Source organism: Chrysemys picta, chromosome 2 (assembly GCF_011386835.1).
Source record: "Chrysemys picta bellii isolate R12L10 chromosome 2, ASM1138683v2, whole genome shotgun sequence".
In the NCBI taxonomy this organism is placed as follows: Eukaryota; Metazoa; Chordata; order Testudines; family Emydidae; genus Chrysemys; species Chrysemys picta.
In genome coordinates, this window is record NC_088792.1 from 38,973,672 (window position 1) to 38,996,325 (window position 22,654).

Sequence of the window (22,654 nt, forward strand, 5' to 3'; positions counted from 1 at the left end):
ACTGCAGCCCCTTTTCTTCCTCACTAACTGCTCTCTTCAGGAGCCCGCCCCACTCCCAGGGTGCAATGTCTTGCTAGTCAATCTCTCCATGATGGCCGTTAATGCTGCCTCCATGAGCCCACCCCACTCTCTGCCTGTTAAACTGACTAGTATTTTCCCTTTGCACGCCCTGCTTGCTACAATCCTCTGCTTGCCCTCTTGACCAACGCACAAGCCTAAGAGTTCGCCCTCGTTTTGTTGAGGACACCCACAGAGTTACTCTATCAGCTGCTCACCCTCAATGTAAAGTGTTTTAAAAGAAGAGTGGGAGATTATTTAGCTGGCCTGCAGCCAACTTTTCTCCAGATCCTAGCCTGGGTTCAGGGTTCCAATTATGCTGAGCTGCAAGGATCCTGCCAACTCCATTTGTTACCACTGACCTTCCCCCAGCTGGCCTCTATTCTGCTTATTTTCTCACATAGCATGAGCACTGCCAGCAGGAGAGGAGGAAGCACTGCATTTAACCCACATGCTGCAGTGCTTCCTTCTTCCCTTCAGGGGACAGTGCTGTATACCAGACTGGTCAGCATTGTTCTCCTCCCTGACCCCAAAATCCTCTCTTCCACGCTGCAGTAACTGGAAGGAGGAAGAGGAAAATGGGGGGAAATCAAGAGAAAGGATACAAAGGAGAAGGGAAATAGAGGAGACATATCCTATGCAAAACCGTCCATTTGGATTTTCTATATCACCTTAATTTATTTCTGAAAAGTTGACAGGCATTCACTGTAGCCTTCCCAAACCTAGTTATTTCACTCTTTCACTGCACCCTGCCTGCTCCACTAAAACATTCGCTGCCGCTCGCCTCAACAACCCTCCAGCCCCACTCATTCGCTCAAATGCAGCCCTCCTGAAACGAGGTAGCCCGGTCTTCGCGGGAGCATTTTGATCTGTTTCCCCACTCGCTCAGTCCAGTTTGCCCAAGCCCATCGACTCTCTCACCCCAAACAGCCTTATTGAACCAGCTTTTCCTCTCTGCAGTCTCTTGCCGAACCTCGAGCGCCTTAGCTTTTCTGCTATAACTCCTTCCTCACAGTTAAAATCATTAAGTGCTGCAGATATGACTCTTCTCTCAACTAAACATGGCTCCTGGTAAACTATTAACGTCCATTCTTCAAATTTTAATAGTCAACCTAGATCTAAGGATTTCTTTTTTTTGGGGGGGGGGAGATTAATTCCATGTAATTATGTTTTAATCAGCTTCTTTCTCACTTTAACCTTGTATATAGATCAAACATTTCACACATTAATCGGAAAATGTACCTAGCCAACACTAATTATTTTAGGGGTTTATTACGGAAATGTAATAAAACATGTTGCTTTTTAATCTGATTTGTATTGGGGGGATGGGGTTATAATTAAATTTGTTGTAATCCCCTTTATCTCCTATATTTTGTTAGTTAAAATCTGCTTATAACAAATCAGATGTTTTTCTCCGGTATGTTAAAACATTCAATAATGGAAAGAGATCAGCACTTGGGACAAAAATTAGCGCAAAAATTAGGGAGGATGGGGCTTAATTACATATTAAGGTTTAACTGACAAATGTTTATATTTGGGTGATTTGCTTAATGTCACATTTGATTCTGCACCTATTTCCTTAAACGCTCAAGACAAGGTATTTTAAAATTTGAGACATTCATGTTTGCCAATAATATTCAACAGGCAACACTAAGTCCAACTCTTCCTCCCTGGCTATATGTTTCCTCCCCTACACATGTATGTGAGTATCCAGTTCCTCTGAATCTAAAGTCGGCCTAAACTCCTTTTCTGCTATATTTGGTAAGGGTAAAAAAAACAAACAAACAAACAAAAAACGTTCTTCCCCTCAACTTTGTGTTCATCAATTATTTCACCGTAGGGGCAGTCCAAGTTCTGCTACAACCTTCTCCCCCAAGGCCCCCCCCCTTTTTATTTATTTTTTCTCTGGAAGTTGCCCTCTTTCCCTCCTGTTGTCTTCTAGAAAGCTGCTATTTGGCGGACTGTTCCTGATCTTGGCCCCCTCCCCATGTGTATAATGACTTTAAACTCATTGGAATAATCTTCTATCTAGAGTTTGCCCTCCATCTCCCATTACGTGGTGGCCTAGAGAGGCTCTATTGGGGCGGGAAGATACTCCAGTTCCTGTTCCAAGCACATGTATAACCCCTTTAAACCCCTTGGAGCTATTCCACCCTGTAGAGGTTAAACTTAAGCGATCCCAAATCTTGCTGCCTCTACATGCCGTCCCAGTCATTGAAACACGCGTTTTCTGGGCTCCCAACATATTAATCGGGGCCATGATGGGCTGCTTTAAACTGTGCCAATTCCGCGTGTCCACTTTAAACTCATGTGAGCACACCCACACCCCACTGCTTCTGTAGTCTGCCTCATCGGATCCCTCCGCCAGGTTTTATATGCTGCTAATATACTACTTGGGGCTCTGACAGGAGTACCCCCAAATCCTGCTGCCTCCGCAGGGGCCCTCTTCAAACTGATCTACGCAGCACTGCCCCCCTTAGGCTCTGCCCCGGGCTCTGGTCAGGCTGCTGCTGCCCGGGCGCTGGGCTGCGCTCTCGGTGTGTGACTTCCGCAGAGCCCAATGGCGGGGAGAGGGGAGGGGGGGCGATTACGACAGGCTCGAGCTCGGCACGAGCGCGGCCGGCGTGAGGAATTGTGGGTAAGACAGTGCCCGAGCGGCAAAAGGAAACGCTGAGAGAAGGGGGAAGGGGTGGGGGGAGGTGAAAGGTCAGCCGCCGGGAGCCCCGGCGCTCTGTGCCCAAGTAGTGAATGAGGGAGCAGTAGCGCTCGCAGCGTTGCGCATTGTTACGTGGACGCACATTCCAGGGGGCTCCTTGCACATCACACCCCCAACTTTTTTTTTTCCAGGGGGAGAGGCTGCCAACAATGCATTAAATTTGCTTAACAACAAGTCGGGGTTGTTTTCCTCTCTCTCCTCCCATGCCAGTGTCCCTGACAATACAGCAAAGCGGGAATATAAACACCAAGCGTGTCTCCACTGCAAGAGGGGCAGGGAGTGCAACGGAGGCGTCTGCTTAGGCAATCTCTTTGGTACTTTGGAGCTATGTCTTCTCTGTCTGATCCGCGTGCTTTGCTTTCGGGGGGGGAGGGAAGGTGTTTGTCTCCGCCACAACCCCACCCAGTGTGGCAGCTCAATATAATTATGTCCTATGCAGGGGTTTGCTACTAACACCGACTGGCAAAAATGCAAGACTTTTGCTGCTCAACCAAATGTGAATTATATTTATTTGCATATAACGCCACCCCCACTGCCTCTATCCTTGCAGGAATTTATTTGATTTATTTATACGAAAGTTTTGTTTTCACCCGTTTCCCTTCTTACTTCGCTAATCAGCACGGAGATCATTGCTGGGAACACATTTTAAAACCTTTTTAATCGTTGTTGTTTTTTAAGTCCCACAAACTATAGTCTCTCTTTGGAGAGCACTGAAATCCTAAGAAAGGTTCCTATCCACGCTCATACAAACTACACTTTGATCGCTGTTGGTTTTGGGGAGACTATCTGGGGAGTTTTAGATCCATGAAATTAACAACTTCTGCTTAATCGTGGCTGCTGTTACTGCTACTGTGAGGATCTTTACCAGTAAACATGTTTTAATTTACATTGCTGCGCAACTTTCTAATAATTTCTTAAACCCAAACCCTCCTATACAGTTTCTAAAGGCAAAGTTAAGCGAGTCCACCCTCAGCCCCTCACAATAAGCTTGAAATGGAGGAAGAAAATGTAAAGAGTTCGAATGGAGAAGTGGTTCCCTTTGTTCTTTCATTGTTTCTCCACGAACTGGCGGATACAAGGACAAACGCTTACCTTCTTTCCTTTTTGCTCCAAAAAACAGACGTTCCCATCAGCCTTCAAATACACAATCCACCTTAGGAGTGACTACAAATATCGGGAGAGTTTGTATTCCATTATTTTTCGCTCTCTGCCTTTTTTAGTGTAAGATTAAGTTGCCGAGCACGTTGTTGCAAGCTGTAGCCCCCCGCCTTAGTGAATGGTCACGTTCAGGACCCTCCAAGTCCATCCTAATTCTGCCAGTAGAATCGAGGGCATTGGAGGTCTAAACTTTTAAAAAGGAAAGGGCCTACAACGATCTAGAAAATCTGTAAACACACTCGGCTTTTACACTACATTCTGCTCCAACTAAAAAGAAATAAATATTTCACCCATGGACATTTAATTTAAGAAGTTTAAATTCAGCAGTGTTGATCTTTTAGACTAAGTTAGCTTAAAGGCAAATTGAGATAAACTACAATCTACAGCACTGTATATTCCACAGCATTTGTAAGGCCTGGGCTTTAAAAAATAAACATCATGTAGAAATATGGGATATAAAGTTTAAATTAGAATGGTATCTGGGAGAAGTGTGTTCTCTAAAACATAACGGAGAAACGTGGCTTTAAAAAGTGTCTCCCATGGCAAAATGATTGGTTTTCATTGTACTATTTTACTCTAACATACAACAAGAATCAGCTTTCTGAGTAATCCAATCAGTGTTTAGTACACAGCCTCATAGGCAACACTCCTCCAAACCTTATTTTAATCTGATTACGATGAGATTTCCTGATACAATGAATATTTTAAATGATCCTTGTGTCTTAGTAAATGGGATGAATTTTCAGCCTCCTGGTTCCAGGGGTCCCAGATGCAGAGGAAACCGGCACTGCTTGGAGACCAAGCTCCTCTGGGTTCTGGTCGGGAGTCGGAACCAGGAGACTATAGCTATCAGCTATCAGCCGGCCCCCTTCTCCTCTCTCCCTCCCCCTTCTTCTATCGCCCATGGGCGCTGCATTAATTACTCCCAATTCCTTCTCCTGTTGGTGGAGCTTGGAGCTGGACACTTAAGCGCCTTTTAGCACTGCATCTCCAAGCAGCTGGCCATTGCAAAATAAACAAATAAAAGCTTAGGAGATCTAAATAAATTGTGGGACCGAGAGTGTGTGCTGTCTATTCTTTCACCACCAACTTGTCCTTAATGGCATTCTGGAAGGTTTGTATTTCATAGGAAAATATTGCAACAAACAAGGTAAATAGGGGCTGGCTGAGGGGAAGTGGCTTTTCTTTGATAGCGTTTAATTGGAATTGAAACATTCTAGAGCTGTAAACATGCTTTATTTATTCAGCACACATAAGCAGGCATTGTTTTATCACCCTCATAATTATGGTGTCCTTTAAACTGGCTGATAGCAAGAGAGATAAGGGAATGTGCCTGTAGCTTCAGATTAAATCTCTCTCTCTCCCCAGTCTCCTCTCCCCGGGTCACCAGAATCCCCACAGTCCTTGGAGATGAGGAGCGCCGGAAGATTGTGGCCTGGCCATGCCTTACGTCATGAAAGTGATTTGTGCCACATTGCTAATTTGGTGCAATCCATAACCTTCTGATCTCCTGTGTTTGTAATTGCTTTTCAGCTTGCAGAATATGTTTTCTCTGACATAGTTCTTGAATATAGAAATTACAATCGCTCACCTGTATGTAAGAAATGATCTTCCCCAATGTTTGTTGCTTTACCTTTGTCTAATTAAAAATGCACATTTTAGGATCCTTTCAGAACAAAGCTTTGCCAAATCCCCTTTACATCCAAGGATTTGAAAATGTATAAAGGCTGCATTGAATTCAGGATGGGTCAAGGGGCAAAAAAAGGGTAGAAGGTCACTGCATATTGATTGTGGGTCAGTAGACAACATGTCATGTAGTATGTGTCCAAAAAATCCCCTTAAAAACTGTATTTTAAAAACAAGATTATCAACATCTGCTGTGTTATTTTGTGATTTTACTGAAATCCAGAAATTTCTGGTGGGTGTGATACATGCACATGAAAAAATAAAACTTAAAAAATGCTGAACAGAACTATATATTGTTGCTTTGTTTACATGGAAATAACTCAGTTGTAATATTATGTTTGATAAATTATCATTTTTTTTACTATTAGTTGACAATTGGCCCAGGTTTTTGGATAATTTGATTGTGCATTCTTATGTTTGACATATTAGACTTTATGGCAAATTTTAAGCACTGAAGTCACATTTGGTTGACTTTAAAATAGCAGAAGGACCTTAGTATACTGTTCTTTGACCCCGTTACTGGACTCTTTGTGATATCCTCTATTTTCTGTTTGCATCCCCTATGAGCACAATATGCACAGTGTATCTAAAACTGGTGAACAAGGTTATTTCTCATTTAAATGATCTATTTCTGCATAAAAGCTGTGAAAATAAAAAGTGTATTTAATGCTGTCAGTATCTGAAGATTGGTCCAGTGCTTAAAAATAATACTAAATAGTAATAGAAATGCTCTAATGATGTGGCAATCCTAGTATGAAAATGCACATGAATCCTTAGGAAAAAGAATTTGCTTCATTAGTAAAACTACTGCTGTAAATTGCAGTTGCATTTCACAACTAAACATTGAAAGAAATGGTGTGTGCATTACTTTGCTCAAGAAGGAAGAGGTCAGGATGAATTGTAATAGTATTTAAACACAATCATACAATGGAAATAAATCAAAACATAAAATAAAAAAGGCATCTAAAATGTTCTATACATTCTTTCTGAAGCAATATAATTAAACATTTTCTACAAGCCTATATATTTGAACACAATTTTTCAAAAATGAAAGTAATCTGAGATAAATGGGAAAATGTCTACTGTATATATTATGAACATTATTTTTCTCTTTATTTTCTACTAGGTTTATCCTTTGGCCAGACAGCTTCAGAACTGAAATATTATCTCACTCTAGGATGTAGATCACAGATTGCACGTTACTCAAAGTGAAAAGGAACACATTTGATTGATAATGTGTGTATTCACAACTATATATTGTTGCATGTACATATAGTTGGTAAAATGGGCATCCTTAGACCTTCTGTTCTGAAGAAATGGGAGGCAAACATCCATCTTTTGAGTCGTGTTCATCTTTGACTTTAAGTGAGGCTGAGGTGGTCAACAAAATTACTAAAGAAATATACATATGTATCTGCCTGCTCACACACACACACACAGGGAGAGAGTAAATTATTGCATAGGTTTTAATATAATTGATAACAGACACCTTTATTTTTTCCTGTCCATTCTTTTAGCTAGCTTTCACATTAATAATCTAAACCATAAATGTTGGTAGCTATTGATCACAAACCCCTGTGTGCGTGCAAATCCAGTTTAAAGTCCCCTGCCTTTGCTGTGTATGTGTGCCCGGGGAAGGGCCTCTACCAGCTCTCTTTATAGTGATCTACCCCCAATGTGCCTGAAGAAGATCCTGATATACAGCGTGTGCTGATGGCTATAAGAAAGCTGCCTGTTTCATTCTGCACAAAAAATGATGGAGAAACTAAAGAAACAAAAGACATTTGTGTGTGATGTGGAGTAAGATATGCAATTGAAAGTGTGTGTATATCTATAATTGAGTGTGTGTGTGTGTGAGAGAGAGAGAGAGAGAGAGAGAGAGAGAGATTTTCTAAGACTTCTCCCCCCCCCCCTTTCAACGTTGGCTCTGACTACATCCAGAAGCTAATGGCTGTACCTTTCAGGAGGGGTGAGGGGGTGGGAGGTCTGGCAAATAGCTGCTAGTAGTTTAAAACATTTGATAGTGCAAGTATTAAACAAAAAAGCATGCATTTTAAAAATAGTTACTGAATCACATTACCAAACTGTCATATGTAGTAAAAGAGGGAGAGTGAGAGAGAGAGAGAGAGAGAGAGTATGCGTCTGTGTGTGTGTGTGTGAGAGAGAGAGAGAGAACTAAGCTACCTGGCAAAGAAATGACTTTTCAGCCCACTTTTTTTGTAATGTCTTCTTTAAAAGCTTTATCTGAGGTTACTGTTTCTTTACTGTTTGACTCCATAGCCTTAACCTTAAAACAGGGGGAGGAGAATAGTGGGGTGGGGGTGGGGGTGGGGGTGCGAGCAGCATATAAGTGCATCAGGAGGAATTTTTAAACGACCTTATTGTCTCTAGCTTTAGAAAGGCTACGAGGATTTCCTTTTAACGCCAGCAGCTGTTTTCCCTCGAAACTTTGCTTTCCGCTAGAGAATATAACATGATGTCTCTTACGCAAGTGAGAAAGGAAAATGTATGCTGATAAATCCAGATGCGAAGCAAAAGAAGGCTTAACTCTGTGGATGGTATTAGCTGTGACGAGGCATTGTTCACTGCTGCCTCTTGGTTACGTTTAAAGGCTGAAATATCACGAGATCCATTCAATGATCCTTTTCTCATTCAAGGGACAAAATGTAATTTGCTGTAGCTCTGGTTTCTTGGAGGGGAATACTATCCTTAGATTTCAAAAGGAAGAACTAGATGTGGTTTGTACACACATTGATTAAGTTGAAGAGCGGCGATTACATCTGTGCAGAGAGCAACAGTAGTCTAGGGGTGGCTTTTCAAATCTCAAACCTACTGAGTTACAGACTCTCCTAAATAGACTTCCTTAATTTCCGGATGCACTTCTGCAAATTCCCAGTTCTCGCCAGAATTCCTGCGAAATTGGGAGGTTGTGTGCATTCTACTTTGTAATGCAAAACTATCGAAAATTATTTTTTAAAAGCGATCCTTGTATTTATTTCAGCTATAACTGATGGTGTAATACGAGCTCCGCTCACCATATTGCCAATCTATAGAGTGGATAATGGAACTTTTGAATTCGAAGGGAAAAATTAGTCCCAGAAATATGAGATGTTTTCTTAATCACACGGATGTGTCTAATTTTGGATATGCACTAAACTACTGCTATATATAAGTGCTTGTGTTCTATCCAGTTTTCAGTTGAAAACTGATTATGGGCGGATAGTTATTTTTGCAGCTTTTGACATGCAAACCGCAAACATCATTTTAACGCACGAAGGAAGAGGTTTGCTAACATTGCAACATGTTCGAAATCATTTGTGCCTGACACTGAAGTATTGTAACGTCACTGCGAAGAGGTTACACCTTCATGCTGCTTCTTCAAAATGATTTTAAAGGGTTGGTATAAATGGAACATCTAAAGTCTGCAGGTCTACCCCAAACTGACCGTGCTGCAAACCAGAAGTGCCCTGGACCGTTGCAATATTCTATATCGTGTGCCAGCACTTTTCTGTTATTACGTAAAGCCTCTGGAAGCACCTTGGATATTTTACATTCTCTTTTCTCTACTGGAAGCAGTCAGCACACGAGAATCCTAACGTGGAGTCTGGGACTCTAGGACATTCCAGCTTGTGATCCAGCACGGTTAATTGTGAAAAGTGTGTACATTTCTGGCTTATCTATGCTTTGTTATGGGTCTGACGTGAGCCCACGTCCTCCTTCCCCTCCCCCAATATTACAGACAGAATTTCAACTACAGAGTGACAGTATTACGGTGTTGGAAACCTTGATATGCAGAGCAAAAAACAAACTTAGCCATTGACTGTAGAACGACAATTAAATAGAAGAGGAAAATCAAGAGAAACTCGAAAATGTAAGTATTCATTCTCGATTTCTAACAACAGAGCCTTTCACCTCTGAGCTTGAAAAAGGGAAATACCAGGCTATTCTGCACATTTTCGCTAAGCTTCATTTTCCACACAATGCAGAATAAAATATCAGTTTACAATTATTGCATTACCAAAGTCTTTTCTCTCGATATGATAACACTTATGTCCTTTACAGTCACATAATGCCCAAAATAGCAGCATTTGTCCAAAATAATGTCATTATATATATATATATATAAAATGACAATAAAAAACATACAAATCCTACATCTGTAGCTAGCGATGAAGTCTGAGAGGTCTGAGTGTATCTGAGCTCAGATTGTTTAATAGAAAGATTTATATACTAACTGTATTATTTACTTTGGGAGGGGGCTTGGCAGTGTAAGGGTATGCTAATTAGTGGGAGATTTTTTTGGGGGGGAAGGGGTGGAATATCAATTTTTATTGCATCACCTGTCAGGAGTGTCCAATCAGCGTTGGCTTTAGGGGAATTAATTGATGAAGGTGTCTCCGGACGAGCTCACTTCACTCTGTCATTTTATTTGTAGCTAAAGCAGCGGCGGGAATAGCAGCTGCATTTCTTTTCTCTTCCTCCCTTCACATTCCATTATCATAGTTCTCCAATGGAAAAGCAGGGAATGAAAGGGAACAGGTACTGATCTTCAACAGCAACTTAGAGAAACACTTTGGCAAACCTGATTTTCAAACAAAAATATACAGAGATTGTAGTTTCACATGGTTTTTTTTTTTTCTAATTTCGTCTAAAGTTTGGCACTCCATTGAGCAGGAATAACAGTCTTTGTTATTTTATTAGCAGGATGCCTTGAGACAAATACAACATCTGGCTGAGGATTGTGTGTGTGGCTTTTTTTCTTTATTTCTGCAAATGCTGGGAATAATTTAATTCACGAAATGGGAGACTTGAAGTCGGGTTTTGAAGAGGTGGATGGCGTGAGGCTCGGCTACCTCATCATTAAAGGAAAGCAAATGTTTGCACTCTCTCAGGTTTTTACAGACCTGCTCAAAAACATCCCGAGAACTACAGTGCACAAGCGAATGGATCATTTAAAAGTAAAAAAGCATCACTGCGACCTGGAGGAGTTGAGGAAACTCAAAGCCATCAACTCCATCGCTTTTCATGCAGCCAAATGCACACTGATATCCAGAGAGGACGTAGAAGCTCTTTACACATCTTGCAAAACGGAACGAGTCCTTAAGACAAAAAGGAGGAAAATAAGCCGGTCATTGTCAACAAAAGATCTCCAACCGGAGCACACATCCACCGACCCCTACTCCAGCTTTTGGAAAGAGAACAAACTCTGGCTGGGTTTGAATGAATCGGCTCAGCCTCTGCCAATTAGAAGAAAAGCTTTGCGTCCCGGGGACACAGGCTTGCTACCGGCCTCTGATCTACCTCACATTTTTAGTAAATACACTGGTCACAGCTACCCAGAAATCGCTCGGACGCCTTGCAAACCCCCTTTAAACTATGAAACTGCCCCGATCGTGGGCAACTATGTCACCTTTCACTCGGATCCCCCTTATTTTCGGAGCGTCCTTTGCAGCAAGCACCCGGCTGCTGCTGCTGCTGCTGCTTATTACCAGTCCGCCGCCGCCATCGCGCAGACCAAGCTAGCGGCGGCGGCGGCTGCAGGGAGCCCTGTGGGTTTGACTTACAGATACAAAAGGAAAAGACCGTGTGAGGCCGCCCAAAAGGACTGTTTATTAAACACCCCCAGCAGCGCCAGGCGGCTCCTGATCGTGCCCAGGCCCTGCAAGCCCAAAGGAGCTGCAGCAAGCACGGCCGCTTGCCTGGAGAGATTTCACCTCGTCAATGGCTTTTGCACTTCTCCGCAGCAGCCGCAGCAACAGCATCTGGGCAGCTTCCCCGAGAGCTACAGCAGTGACTCGGAGTCCAGCTCTTACTCCGACCATGTGGCCAACGACTCTGACTTCGGGTCCAGCCTCTCCAGCACCAGCAACTCCGTGTCCTCGGAGGAGGAGGAGGAAGACGACGAGGAGGAAGGCAGCGGCGTCTCGGACTCCAGCGAGGTCAGCTCCGAGGAGGAGGATACGACCTCAGACTCCGACTCCAGCTCGGTTTCCAGCCAGGTCTCGGTGCAAAGCATCCGCTTCAGGCGAACCAGTTTCTGCAACCCCCCCAGCATGGCCCAGGCCAACTTCTTGTATCATTTGGCCACGGCTGCCCCCACCAAATCGCCAGCTTTCGAGGAGGCAGGCAGGCTTCCCGACCTCAAAAGTGCTCAGTGTGGTGTCAAATCGGAATTGCCAGAGGAATGGAGTCATCAAAGCTGGGCATCCAAAGCACCTCCAGTGTGCTGCTCCAGCAGCCTTGGAAGTTGTTTTGCTGAGATAAGGAATGATAGGGTATCTGAGATCACATTCCCACACCCTGAATTTTCCAATAATGTAAAGAGTACTGACCTAACAATTAACTGTGCTGCAAAGGGGGCCTCTTCACCTAGCCCAAAGACAAACAATGCATTTCCACAACAAAGAATACTCAGAGAGGCAAGGAAATGCCTTCAAGCAACAACTACACACTGTGCAGATAACAATACAATAGCTGCTAGGTTCTTAAATAATGATTCTTCACCAACAGCAGCAAATTCAGAAGAAGATTCCAAAATCCCTCATTGTATTGAATTTGCCACGGATTTACCCTCTTTGCAAACTGATCGTGCTTCTACAACAGCAGCAGCTGAGCTTGAATGCAATGATCCGGGCAATAAGGCATTGCCATTCCTGCACAATATTAAAATCAAAATAGAGGATAGCAGTACGAATGAAGACTATGAACCTGACCTTTCAAAACATAAGCTAAAGTGTGAGTGCAATGATACTAAGGATGAATTTAACGGTGTGACTGAGAGTAATAACCCGGACGTTTTATTAACAGCCCAGGAAGATTCTGCATGCACTGAGAAAGAAACCACTTCCTTAAACACGCTGACTCAGAGTCAGGTCCTTTCATGCACTTTAGGTACTCCAAAACCTGAGGATGGGGAGTATAAATTTGGAGCGAGGGTGAGAAAAAATTACAGGACATTGGTTTTGGGAAAGCGACCTGTACTGCAGACTCCTCCAGTCAAACCAAATTTGAAATCAGCTAGAAGCCCACGTCCTACAGGTAAAATTGAGACACATGAAGGAACACTGGATGATTTTACAGTTACCAATAGACGCAAAAGGGTAGCCAGCAATGTAGCATCAGCAGTGAAAAGGCCGTTTAATTTCATGGCAAATTTTCCCTGTCCACCGTCACTAATTATTGGCAATGATGGGGATTTGTTGCCAGCTTATTCCTTAAACACCACTAAGGATTCGCAACCACCTCACAAGGCCCATCCTGTATGGAAATGGCAGTTGGGCGGTTCTGCAATACCTCTTCCACCTAGCCACAAATTCAGGAAATTTAATTAATAAAATAGTTTGGAAAATACTTTCTTGAACCACCTTTACCTTTCTTTTGTTTTAAACTCGACAGGATGGTTTGTACAAGCCCCTTAATGCTTTACACACTTTTGGAGTCCTGTTTTATCACATTGTGAAGATAGAAATCGGATTACTATTTTCTTTTCCATTACAGTCTTTATTTGTTTGTTTGTTTGTCTGGGTAATTTTTACATTCCACAGAGTACTTCAGGCTAAAGACTCAACTTAAACTCAGTTATTATCGTAGAGCTGGAACACTTTACTGTTTAAATGCTAATAATGCACCGGTACCTCAATTCAACTGCTACAAATAAATGTCAAAAGGTTGAATAATAAATATTAGAATGAGCCATTAAATTTATGCACTAGATTTCGAAAATGGAAGTCGAACTGTTAATTCAGTTAAAGTTTGTTAAGTTACTTGGTTGCACAGTAAGGGTTCACTATAATTCAATGTGGCAGCAGTCTCTACTTTTCGGGAGCTTTGTTTTCCAGAGTAGGGGGCTTTTTTTCCAAGAGCAGTTGCATTTACTAATTTTTCTATGGTTTGGAAAGGTTGGGGTTGGAGTACAGCTGGAGCACTGGAAAAGCTGCCTCATCTCAAAACTAGTAAATAAATATGGAATTCTGTTTTTGGTAAAGGGTGTCTTTTTACTTGTACAGTCACTCTTTGCAATTGGAAAGACTTTTTGCTTCACCCCCAAAGTCTTAAATACGGTTACTGTTACCCACTAATGTCCTACTTCAATTTTGATCTGAACATGCCCCTTACTAACTTGCAAAGCAACTAAAATATTTGTCTGTATAGCAGTACAATTTATGGTCTAACCTCTCACACTCGATGGAGGAAATAGCAAAGCGGTAAATGCAACACAGAAAGTGAAACGTGAGGCCATAAGTGGAAAGAATACACAAAATGAGAATATCATGTTATTCATAGCTTTTTGGCACCAAAACTCAGGCATTTAGACCTTAGTACACTTCACTGTTTTATCCGAATCTCTTGAAACTTGAGTTTTGCAATACCATCCTATCTATGTAGCAGAAGCATTTCTACTGCACGTGACAATCAGAGGCAATTATCTATATTTGCACTTAATATCGAAATAGTTTAACAGGTAGACTTCTAGAGTCTAGCCCTGGGTAAGACATGCTGGTGTAATATGTTGTGATGATGGAAGCAGTAAATCAAAATTATGAAAATTTGCACTGTTGAAAAGCATGCTTTAGCTTTATTTTCAATTAAAAACACTGTTTAAAAATTCCTGATTTCATACACTTCGACTTATTGCAGAGTTGTCCATAATTTCCTCTTCATCTGAAAGTTTAAGGTTTTTATTTGGAGGAAATACGCTTCCAGAGCTTATTTTTGTTTTGTTTTGTTTTTAAATAAAACTGTTATTAACCCAATTTAAGGCAGTCTTGAACAATGTAGAGTTTATATTTTGGGAGGGAAATACGTTCCAAAGTTCTAATAAAATAGTTTGAAAAGTTGTGGATTTGAAAAGGTCAGTTACAATTGGGCTGCTGAATTAGCAGAGTTTGAGATTAAAAATTGCTGGGTTAATCTTAATTTACATTTTATTTATACTAGAGTCTTTTCCAAATTACATTTTAGAGATTCCACCTCTTCATTAATTCCGGGAGAATAATTTATCATAAATCAAAAAAGAAAAAAAAAACAGCAATGAAATGTTTATTGTGTGACTCAGAGTCAACATTTCTTATGGAAATTCACTGCCTATTTTTTATCCTCTACCCTCTTTGTCTCTAAATATTCCAAGTAGACACTGGCTGCTTTCAGCTCTATTTACTATATATATGCACACCGTGGTTTTCCTCTCATTGTAAAAGACCTCTTCTAAGAATACCTGCAGCCAAATATATTTAGAAAGAGTAAACAATTGCCTTTCAATTGATTCACCCTTCCCCCCCATACACACACTTTAAGTTGCCAATTGCAAAAGGTGCATTGCATACTTAACCTGCTCAGCGGAAATTATGGTGGCCGTTAAAAATCTGTTTACTGGATGAAGTTGTTCTGAAATTAATGTTTACATTCGAGTGTTTGGAGCTGCATAAATTACAGGCTTATTTCCAGAAATATGTAAATACGTACACAATTTACTGTTCAGGAAAATCCCCTGGCTCTTTGGGAAAGCAGGGTTTGATTGAACAGGGTCTCCCCTTGACAGAAATCTACAAAGCTACAATATGCAAGCTTAAAACCTGAAATTTCCCCTTATCTATTAAACAGTACGTATATCATTTTAAAAGTAGCTTCCTCCACTGACCCTGTGTATTTACAATTAGAGACATGTTGACTTGACCCTAACTTATAAATAGCAGAGACGATTTGTTTTGACTCTCTAACTAATATTGGGGAAAGAAACAAAGCACAAATTCAGACCAAATACATTCAATAGAGTTTAAAACGTAAAATATGGCGCCCAGCTCTGATATTAGCTCTGTCGCCCTACATGAATTAATAGTTCCAGTTTATGGAAGCTGGAGAATGAACACCACCAAGCCAAATACATTCCTGAGTGTATCATTCCTGCAGACTTTTCTGCTGAAGTATGATGAATAAAGGCACCATCAAAAGGCAAGAAGTTAAATGGCCAAATAATTGTCACACGTGTACACCTCAGTTTAGTTTCAAGCCACTAGCAAGAACATTTGAGTTTTTACTTCTGTCAGAGTAATCTGCCAGGTACAAGAATTTACTGAAAAAGGTATTATTTCAAATCCCTGGTAGTTTGGGAGCTGTTTCTCATTGTGTTGTAATAATTATTGCGAACACAGTTTATTATAATTTTAGACTTGATGATGATAATAAAATAAAATTACTGTTATAAATAGCACATTTCCCCCCAATAAAGGTAAGTCTTATGAGGAAAACAAGGGTTTTCTAGCCAGCGGGATTATTGTATTGCTGTAATGTTTGTAGGAAAGAGAAACTAAAGGGTATCAGCTATGAAACTTGACAGTTTTCCAGTTTCTTGATGTACAATGCATAAATCAATAAAATGAAATAAAAGAATAATAATAAATAAAACACACCTAGGAGAGTACTTGAACTTGTCTGGAACATTATTCCAGAGATTTTGCTACAAGTAGAGGCTACTGATACATTTATTGGGAAGATTTCTGCGACCACATTGAAGACAAAGGAAGTTTTGGACTATGTCTAATTCTCTAGAGCATTCAAAAAGGGAACATGTGTAATGCCTTCAGCAACCAGGTATATTGCCTTAAAAGATGTAACTTTCAGTTTACAACAATTTACTTTTAAAAGTGATTGTTCTATAATATACACTTACTTGACTACAGTGGGATAATCTCTTTACTGGTTTATTTAAAACGCCACTATGTAGCAATAATGCAAAAATGGTGGTGGCTGTTGTATGACGTTTGCTGTTCAATCATTCACTTGGTGATTTTCTGCATGGTCTCTGACCTTTTTTCCTATATCAGATTTAGTCGCCAATAAATTAAAGTTTCTGCAGAAATAAGAACAATGCTATCATGTTTTTGTTTGTTACACTTCACACGTGTGAGTGGTTAAGATAGAGAGAGGGATGTAAAAATTGGCATTTTTTCTATGCAGGCGTCTAATTCAGTGGTAATCTGTAGAAAAACTATTGTAATACATGTAATATACTAGAAAATATATAACATAGAGAACGTGGTTAGTTGTGGTTTCTACAGTTAAAATGGTTACTGAAAAATTTTAATGGTTCAGCTTAAAATCTGTTTGGACATAACTTTAAAGTTAAAAAGTACAATCGTGTACAAATTAAAATAAATCTCTCAAAATAAGGACAAAGGCATTGGAATCTACCTAGCTAAATCAGATTTACAAAAATGAGCCATTCACGAGGTTTTCCCCCTGGTATTTACCCTTACAATCATGTTTAAGAATGTACCGTTTATCAGTTCCATGGTTGAATGTGGAGTTTCTCATTCCTCTGTAGCCAAATTGCTTTCTGTTAAATAGAGGACACTTCCCAAACATTTTGGGAAAGGACACCTGGGTATGCAGTTAACTGATTTTAGGTCTTCAAAGTTGCATTTTTTAAACTGTTCTGATATAATTATTTACTATGCCCTAGCCCCCCACCCCCTCCTTTTCAATCTCAGGCGGCCTCACAAGTCCCAGCTTTAAAAGGCCCTAGATGTTTTGCATGAAGCTCTCACAATAGGGGTTGAGAGAATTGACAGTTTCAAAAACAAGGCGTTCTGTCCTTTCCAGATGCCGAGAAACCCTTTCCTGCATCATCTCTCGTTTGCTCTTCGCTGCTGGTGGCTTTATCCTTAGCATTGCAAATATACTGCAACAGCTGTGTTTGTAAACAGGGGGGGGGGGCAGTTTGGATGGAGCCAGCAACGCCTCGTTTTATACTTTGTAAATGAGTGTGATGAGCCGGAGTGACCAATATCTCTGCTTCCTGACGAGAAAGAAGAAGGAAGTTGGCCCTAAAGTCTGTGGTGTAGCGTGCAACATAAGGTTACCACTGTACTTTGCCTTCAAAATCATCAGATTCGTTGGCAGGAACATGTGAGCTAAAGTTCTCCCCTGAAATGTAGCAGTGATGGTCTAGAGACTCCCCTTAATATCGTGCAGACACTTGGGGACAACACTAAAAATGCCGCCATCTTGCTTTATGGAAAACAAATTCTTTGTGATTTTTCGCCCAGACCTCTTTCTCTCTCTCTCGAATTTGTTACCCACTCATTAGGCGAGGCGGAACAGGAGCTCCTGCACTCACTCACTACCAGTAGCTCTCACATAGATTCACATCAAAGTGGCCCTTTTGCAGGCGGCTGCTCTCAGGCTGCTGTTTGAGGGGGCCAGTGAAAATGAAGATCAGGCTCACATATTTTCCCCCATTTTGCTAGTTCCTCTGGCTGATCATCCATTTCACTTTGCTCTTCTTTTGTGTGATCTCCCCCCTCTCTGTCTCTCTCTCATACACAGGCGCCGCACTAGTTAACTGTCTCTAAAATGTAATAGTTAACGGCCCATATTGAAAACAACTCAATAATTAAATGAGTGACGCAGCCGGCCAACATCGTCGGGAAAAGATAACAAAAAATACACTTCCTGCAGCCCCACTTGTTATTTGGGGGTTTAGGTTTTAAAGAAATAAGGTAGAATGCAATTTCCCTTCCCCTACCCAATCCATCTGAAAATCAAATTGCCATGTGGAAAGCAAATACGGATTTGGGGGTGATACGGCTGGGAGCTCCACAATACAAATAAAACAGCACACACGAAAGAGAAAAAAACATAGTGGTGAGCTGCACAGACAGGTCAATGAGAAAAGTGCAACAAGGTTGTTTACTCTCGCGTTTAAAATGCAGTTGCAGTTGTAAAGTGTGTGAAATTACGCGCTGGTCTCTTAAAGAGTGCCTAATTTATAGTAAATAGCCAGGGCTTTGTAAATGGGTTTATTATGTTGTTTCTTGTTAATTGTTGAGAAAATCCCCATTGTTGAGTGTGAATGGCTTTATGAGGTAACCTGGTCATTGGTGCAATCAAGGGGCAGTAAATGGCCGCTCTGCTAATGTGGCCTGTAGCAAAAGCTGGGATCAGCCATGGCGGAGCTGGTGACCTTTCAGAGATGCTGCAGGAGTAGGTCTCTTCTGGTGAAAAAAGATGATCTTTCAGATTTTAATGCACTCAAAGGTGCGCTTTTAATGATGAGGGTCTGAAGAGCTAAGCGGAAAGTGGAGTTCAGTATCACGCAGGCCAGTTCAGTGCAATCCTGCGGGCATCCGGCCTGTTGGGGAGCCTTGCTGCTGTCAGTGGGAAATGAAAGGGCCGCGTTTTCACAAGCAAAAATCTGATCATTTGGTTAAAACCAACTCGTGTTAGAGGCGAATCCTTCATATTTTGCAAATAGACGCCTTTAAAAATCTCCTCGCAGCCAAGCCCCAGGAATTACCCAGATCCGGTATTCATCAAAAGAAGAAAATCCAATGCCCGCTTAATGCAGAAAATGCTAAGTAAATAATCTGAAAATGAAGAGAATACACGTGCAATGTTCACGTCTCTCCTTTGTTAACATAAACCACTAAAGGATCACACACACACACACACACACACACCATCCATTGGAAACTTTGCTACAGAGGGACTCAGGAGGCAGTAAAACGGGAGAAAAAATCAAAGTGCTAACTGAAAAGTGCAGTCTTTAGAGGGAAAATTGCAGTTTTGTTTTAAAAAGATTCCCATCCCCTTCGCTTCTCTGCCATTGTTGTGGTTTGGGACTTGCTAGGAAAGGCAATAGCGATTTGGAGAAGAACCTGCAGATTCCAGTTTCTGACTGGAAAAAAATGTATTGAATTTCCCCCAAACTACCCCGCACGCCGTTTCATGCACAGAGGAGTTCCCGAAGCAAACACAGCGCTGTGGCTGCTGGGTTTAAACGCTAGGCTGCAGAGTGTTGTTGGGCAAGGGATTTTACTCTTCATTGCTTTAAAAGGAAAATGAAACCCGCCCTGCTAACTGTAACTGAAACATAAACGCTGTTACATTTAAACTCACTCTGAGTGCACGTGTCTGTATATTACCAAATATAAATCGTGGTGAAACGTAAATTCCTCTCTAGAAACGTATACAGGGCTATTCTCTTTCCTAAAATCTCTCCCTCTCGCTCGATCTTTCTGATTTCGCTATTAGGAGAAATCACCCTGGGTTTAAAGCACTTGTTTCACGGATTTTTGTACAACCCACATCTATTAACTTTCTACTGCTCCTACTCTCCTCTTTTATAAATAACGTTGCGTTTCTCTATAGTATAGAAACTAAGGTGAAGGCTGTTTTTAGACCAATCGATTTGTGTAGATACTGAGATAACATAACCCACGCCACCCAGGACAGAAGCTATTTTCAAAATTGAATGTTATGATCAATACTGAATTGCAATGTGTAAAATGCAAGAATCCGCCAAATTCAGATCTTTAGCTTCCAGTTCTTTTCCAGTTTGATTAACACACTCGAAATAGATATGTGGGGTTGTACAGTCCATTTCCCTCAAAACAGGATGTTTCCATCAAGCTGTATTTGGTTTTCCCCAAAGATCACTACAAAGTTTAGTTGGGAAACACGTCCCAGAAACACGTGGAGATAAACCCTTGTCTTTAGCTGCCATTCGGTTCACTTCACATCTTTGTATTATATTTCAAACTGTCATTCCTCTTTCTTTATCTTTCTGGGATAACAAAAATGTACCTGTTTATAATTAAATACATCCATTCTAATAGCAGTGACACAATCCATTCCAAGAGGCATTCGCTATCAACTCTTTGTTTTACATTGAAGGGTTTGCTGTATTAGAGCCATTAATGTAGTGCTACTCCTGATTACTAGCTACTATATTTTGGTAAACAGGAATCTATTAGTTACTTGTTAAAAATGTCATTTCATTATTTGGGTGAGGATAACTTGGCGAGCGAACTTTTTTATTCCCCAAGCAAACCTGACGCCTAGTTTGAATAAACCTGATTTAAGAATCAAAGAGAGCTTCAGAAAAGCAATTACACATACTCTAAATAGCATATTTGCTGGCTTTGCAGGCTCTTTGTACGTAAGTGTATGTGTGGTGAGTGTGAAAAATAACCTGTGCCAACACGTTTCATATTTACCGACTTTGCTATTGTATTCCGAAGATTTAGCAGCAAACTGTTCGACACAATCGCACAACAGCAAAATCAGAAATCTTATCTAGTAAACTGCACGACAAAGAAGTTGCTCACTTTTGGAAATGTCCGTTTCCATTTCCATGTACATGACACTATTGGTAAAGAGTAAGTAGTGATAACGTGCCATTTAATGGACAGTGTTCCAGACCATTTGAAAAACGTCACTGTGTCTACTGTGGATGTTTGAAGTAACATATTATACCCATAAAACGGGTTTTCAGATTATTTCCAATTGTGATATATTTGTACCCAGCAAAATCTGCCAGGTTCACTTGAGGCCATATAATATTCTTAGTGAATGATGTGTTAGAAGAAAAAGAGAACAGAATTCAATATACACTGCAAAATGATGCCTGGTCTTCCCAGCTATGATCCCATCGTCTCTTTTATATTCTAAGGGTAGTTTATTCTATAAATTATGGCCTCGGGTTTGCAATTTATAGCAGTAAAATTTATTAATTAGTTTATGATTTCAGTATGTTTATTCATAAAGGGATGTACAAATATATTTAGTTCTAAACAAGCCATGCCGTTAAACAACATCGAACAAGTCTGTGTAAATTGGCATTTATCTCTATATCTGTGTAAATGCAGATAAATATAAATATTATCCCAATAATCTGAGGGATGCCAGATCATGAAATCTATACAGAGGGCATTTTAAAGAAACGTTTCCCTGTTGGAAATTTTAGCTTCTTACTCAGGGCTGGAGATAGGTTTTTTTTTTTTTTTTAGTTTTGTTTATAATCATCTATAGCTTGGGAAGTTTGATGGCTCCTTTTTATAATGTATGTAACCTTTGTCGCATACGAAGAGGATAAAGAACAAGAACTCTGCGCCAACATGGTTAAAAGACATGGTTCCTATCTTCCCAAAGGCCAGTCTGTCTCTCTCTGTCTCTCTCTCTGAGGATTTAATGTGAAAATTCCAACACTGAGCTGTATTTCGTCCACAACTCGAAGTACTGTAATTCTCAAGTGTTATGTAAGCAGCTTTATGGACGTTCAGTTTATGGAAGCTCACCAGAGTATTTGAGAATAGTTCTGGAATTTCCATCTGAACCCGAGAACAAATTATAACGTAATTTTATTGGGACCGTGCTAGGTGCAGTGACTTCACACGACACGCAAATCCAAGATGTCTTTTAGTTTGAGAATACTGCTTGCACTTGGTTATGAAATGCGGATTGCATCTGATTATATCAAAATGAGGAACTACATATAAACATACGATACTTTTGTATTAGAATCAAGCACAGTGCTAACTGCAAAGAGCTGTTTTTAATTGTACGTCAAGTGTTTATACATCAATATGTGGCAGATTTGTCTGCACTAAGGAAGTTTTGATTTTCCCTATTAACAATCAAAAATGTTAATAGTATTGCGCCGATATTATAGAGATTAAGAATTTGCATCCCTAATAATCCAAGATTATTGAAGATAAATGTGTTACGAAAGAAATATTCGCTTGTAATTTGAAGAAGATCCATTAGCTTCGTCTTCTTATGTGCTGTAGGAGTCCCGATAGATGTTACTCAATTCATCGGGGTGAATTCTTCTTCTGAGTAAAGCTATAAGGATATACGCGCCGTAGCTCTGCTTTCATTTTGTTTTCAAATCTTTTGCTCACAGAAACATTCAAAGATCAAATCTGAAAACAAACAACTAGATGCTTTCATTCTGAGAGTCCTTCCAAGAAAACCTTGTGTATGGTTTAAAAAAAAATCACAGATTTGAACTTACTCTTCCTGAAACTCCTCTCCAATGTGATATTTATTATAAAATAAAATGATCTGCCTTTAGAGTCTACCACAACGAGCAAAATCAGGGAAAAACGAAACTACGGAGGCCACTCTCGCTGTGCACCTAGGTACTGCAGGATTCTCAGAATATCGTGTCTTACATAACAGGCAGTACCATATATACACAGAGTATAGGCACAATGGGGTAGTTTATTGAAATCAATGGAGCCATGACAATTTACA

The 22,654-nt window shown here is 40.6% G+C and overlaps 2 protein-coding genes across 9 annotated transcripts in view; one reads left to right on the forward strand and one right to left on the reverse strand.

Moving 5' to 3' along the window:
* MLLT10 (MLLT10 histone lysine methyltransferase DOT1L cofactor) overlaps window positions 1-4,163 on the reverse strand; it is a 231,308-nt gene extending 227,145 nt beyond the window's left edge. Inside the window, exon 1 of one of the 2 annotated variants that reach the window (XM_005302764.5) lies at window positions 3,866-4,163. The gene's annotated coding sequence lies outside the window, so the exon portion shown is untranslated. The remainder of the gene's footprint in view (window positions 1-3,865) is intronic. The other variant, XM_065582967.1, reaches the window with a different exon arrangement.
* On the forward strand, window positions 2,565-16,034 carry SKIDA1 (SKI/DACH domain containing 1). 7 transcript variants are annotated; one of them, XM_042857642.2, is made up of 3 exons: window positions 2,771-3,087; window positions 5,300-10,156; window positions 10,319-16,034. In XM_042857642.2, the coding sequence occupies exon 3, from the start codon at window positions 10,417-10,419 to the stop codon at window positions 12,946-12,948; it is 2,532 nt and encodes an 843-aa protein (XP_042713576.2). In that variant the 5' UTR covers window positions 2,771-3,087; window positions 5,300-10,156; window positions 10,319-10,416; the 3' UTR covers window positions 12,949-16,034. The 7 variants fall into 7 exon arrangements, with proteins under 7 accessions (XP_065439053.1, XP_042713576.2, XP_005302816.2 ...); XM_005302759.5 differs by having other exon boundaries at window positions 2,772-3,087; window positions 5,300-9,488; XM_042857644.2 differs by having other exon boundaries at window positions 2,772-3,087; window positions 5,300-9,488; window positions 10,322-16,034.
* The last annotated feature ends 6,620 nt before the right edge of the window (window positions 16,035-22,654 follow it).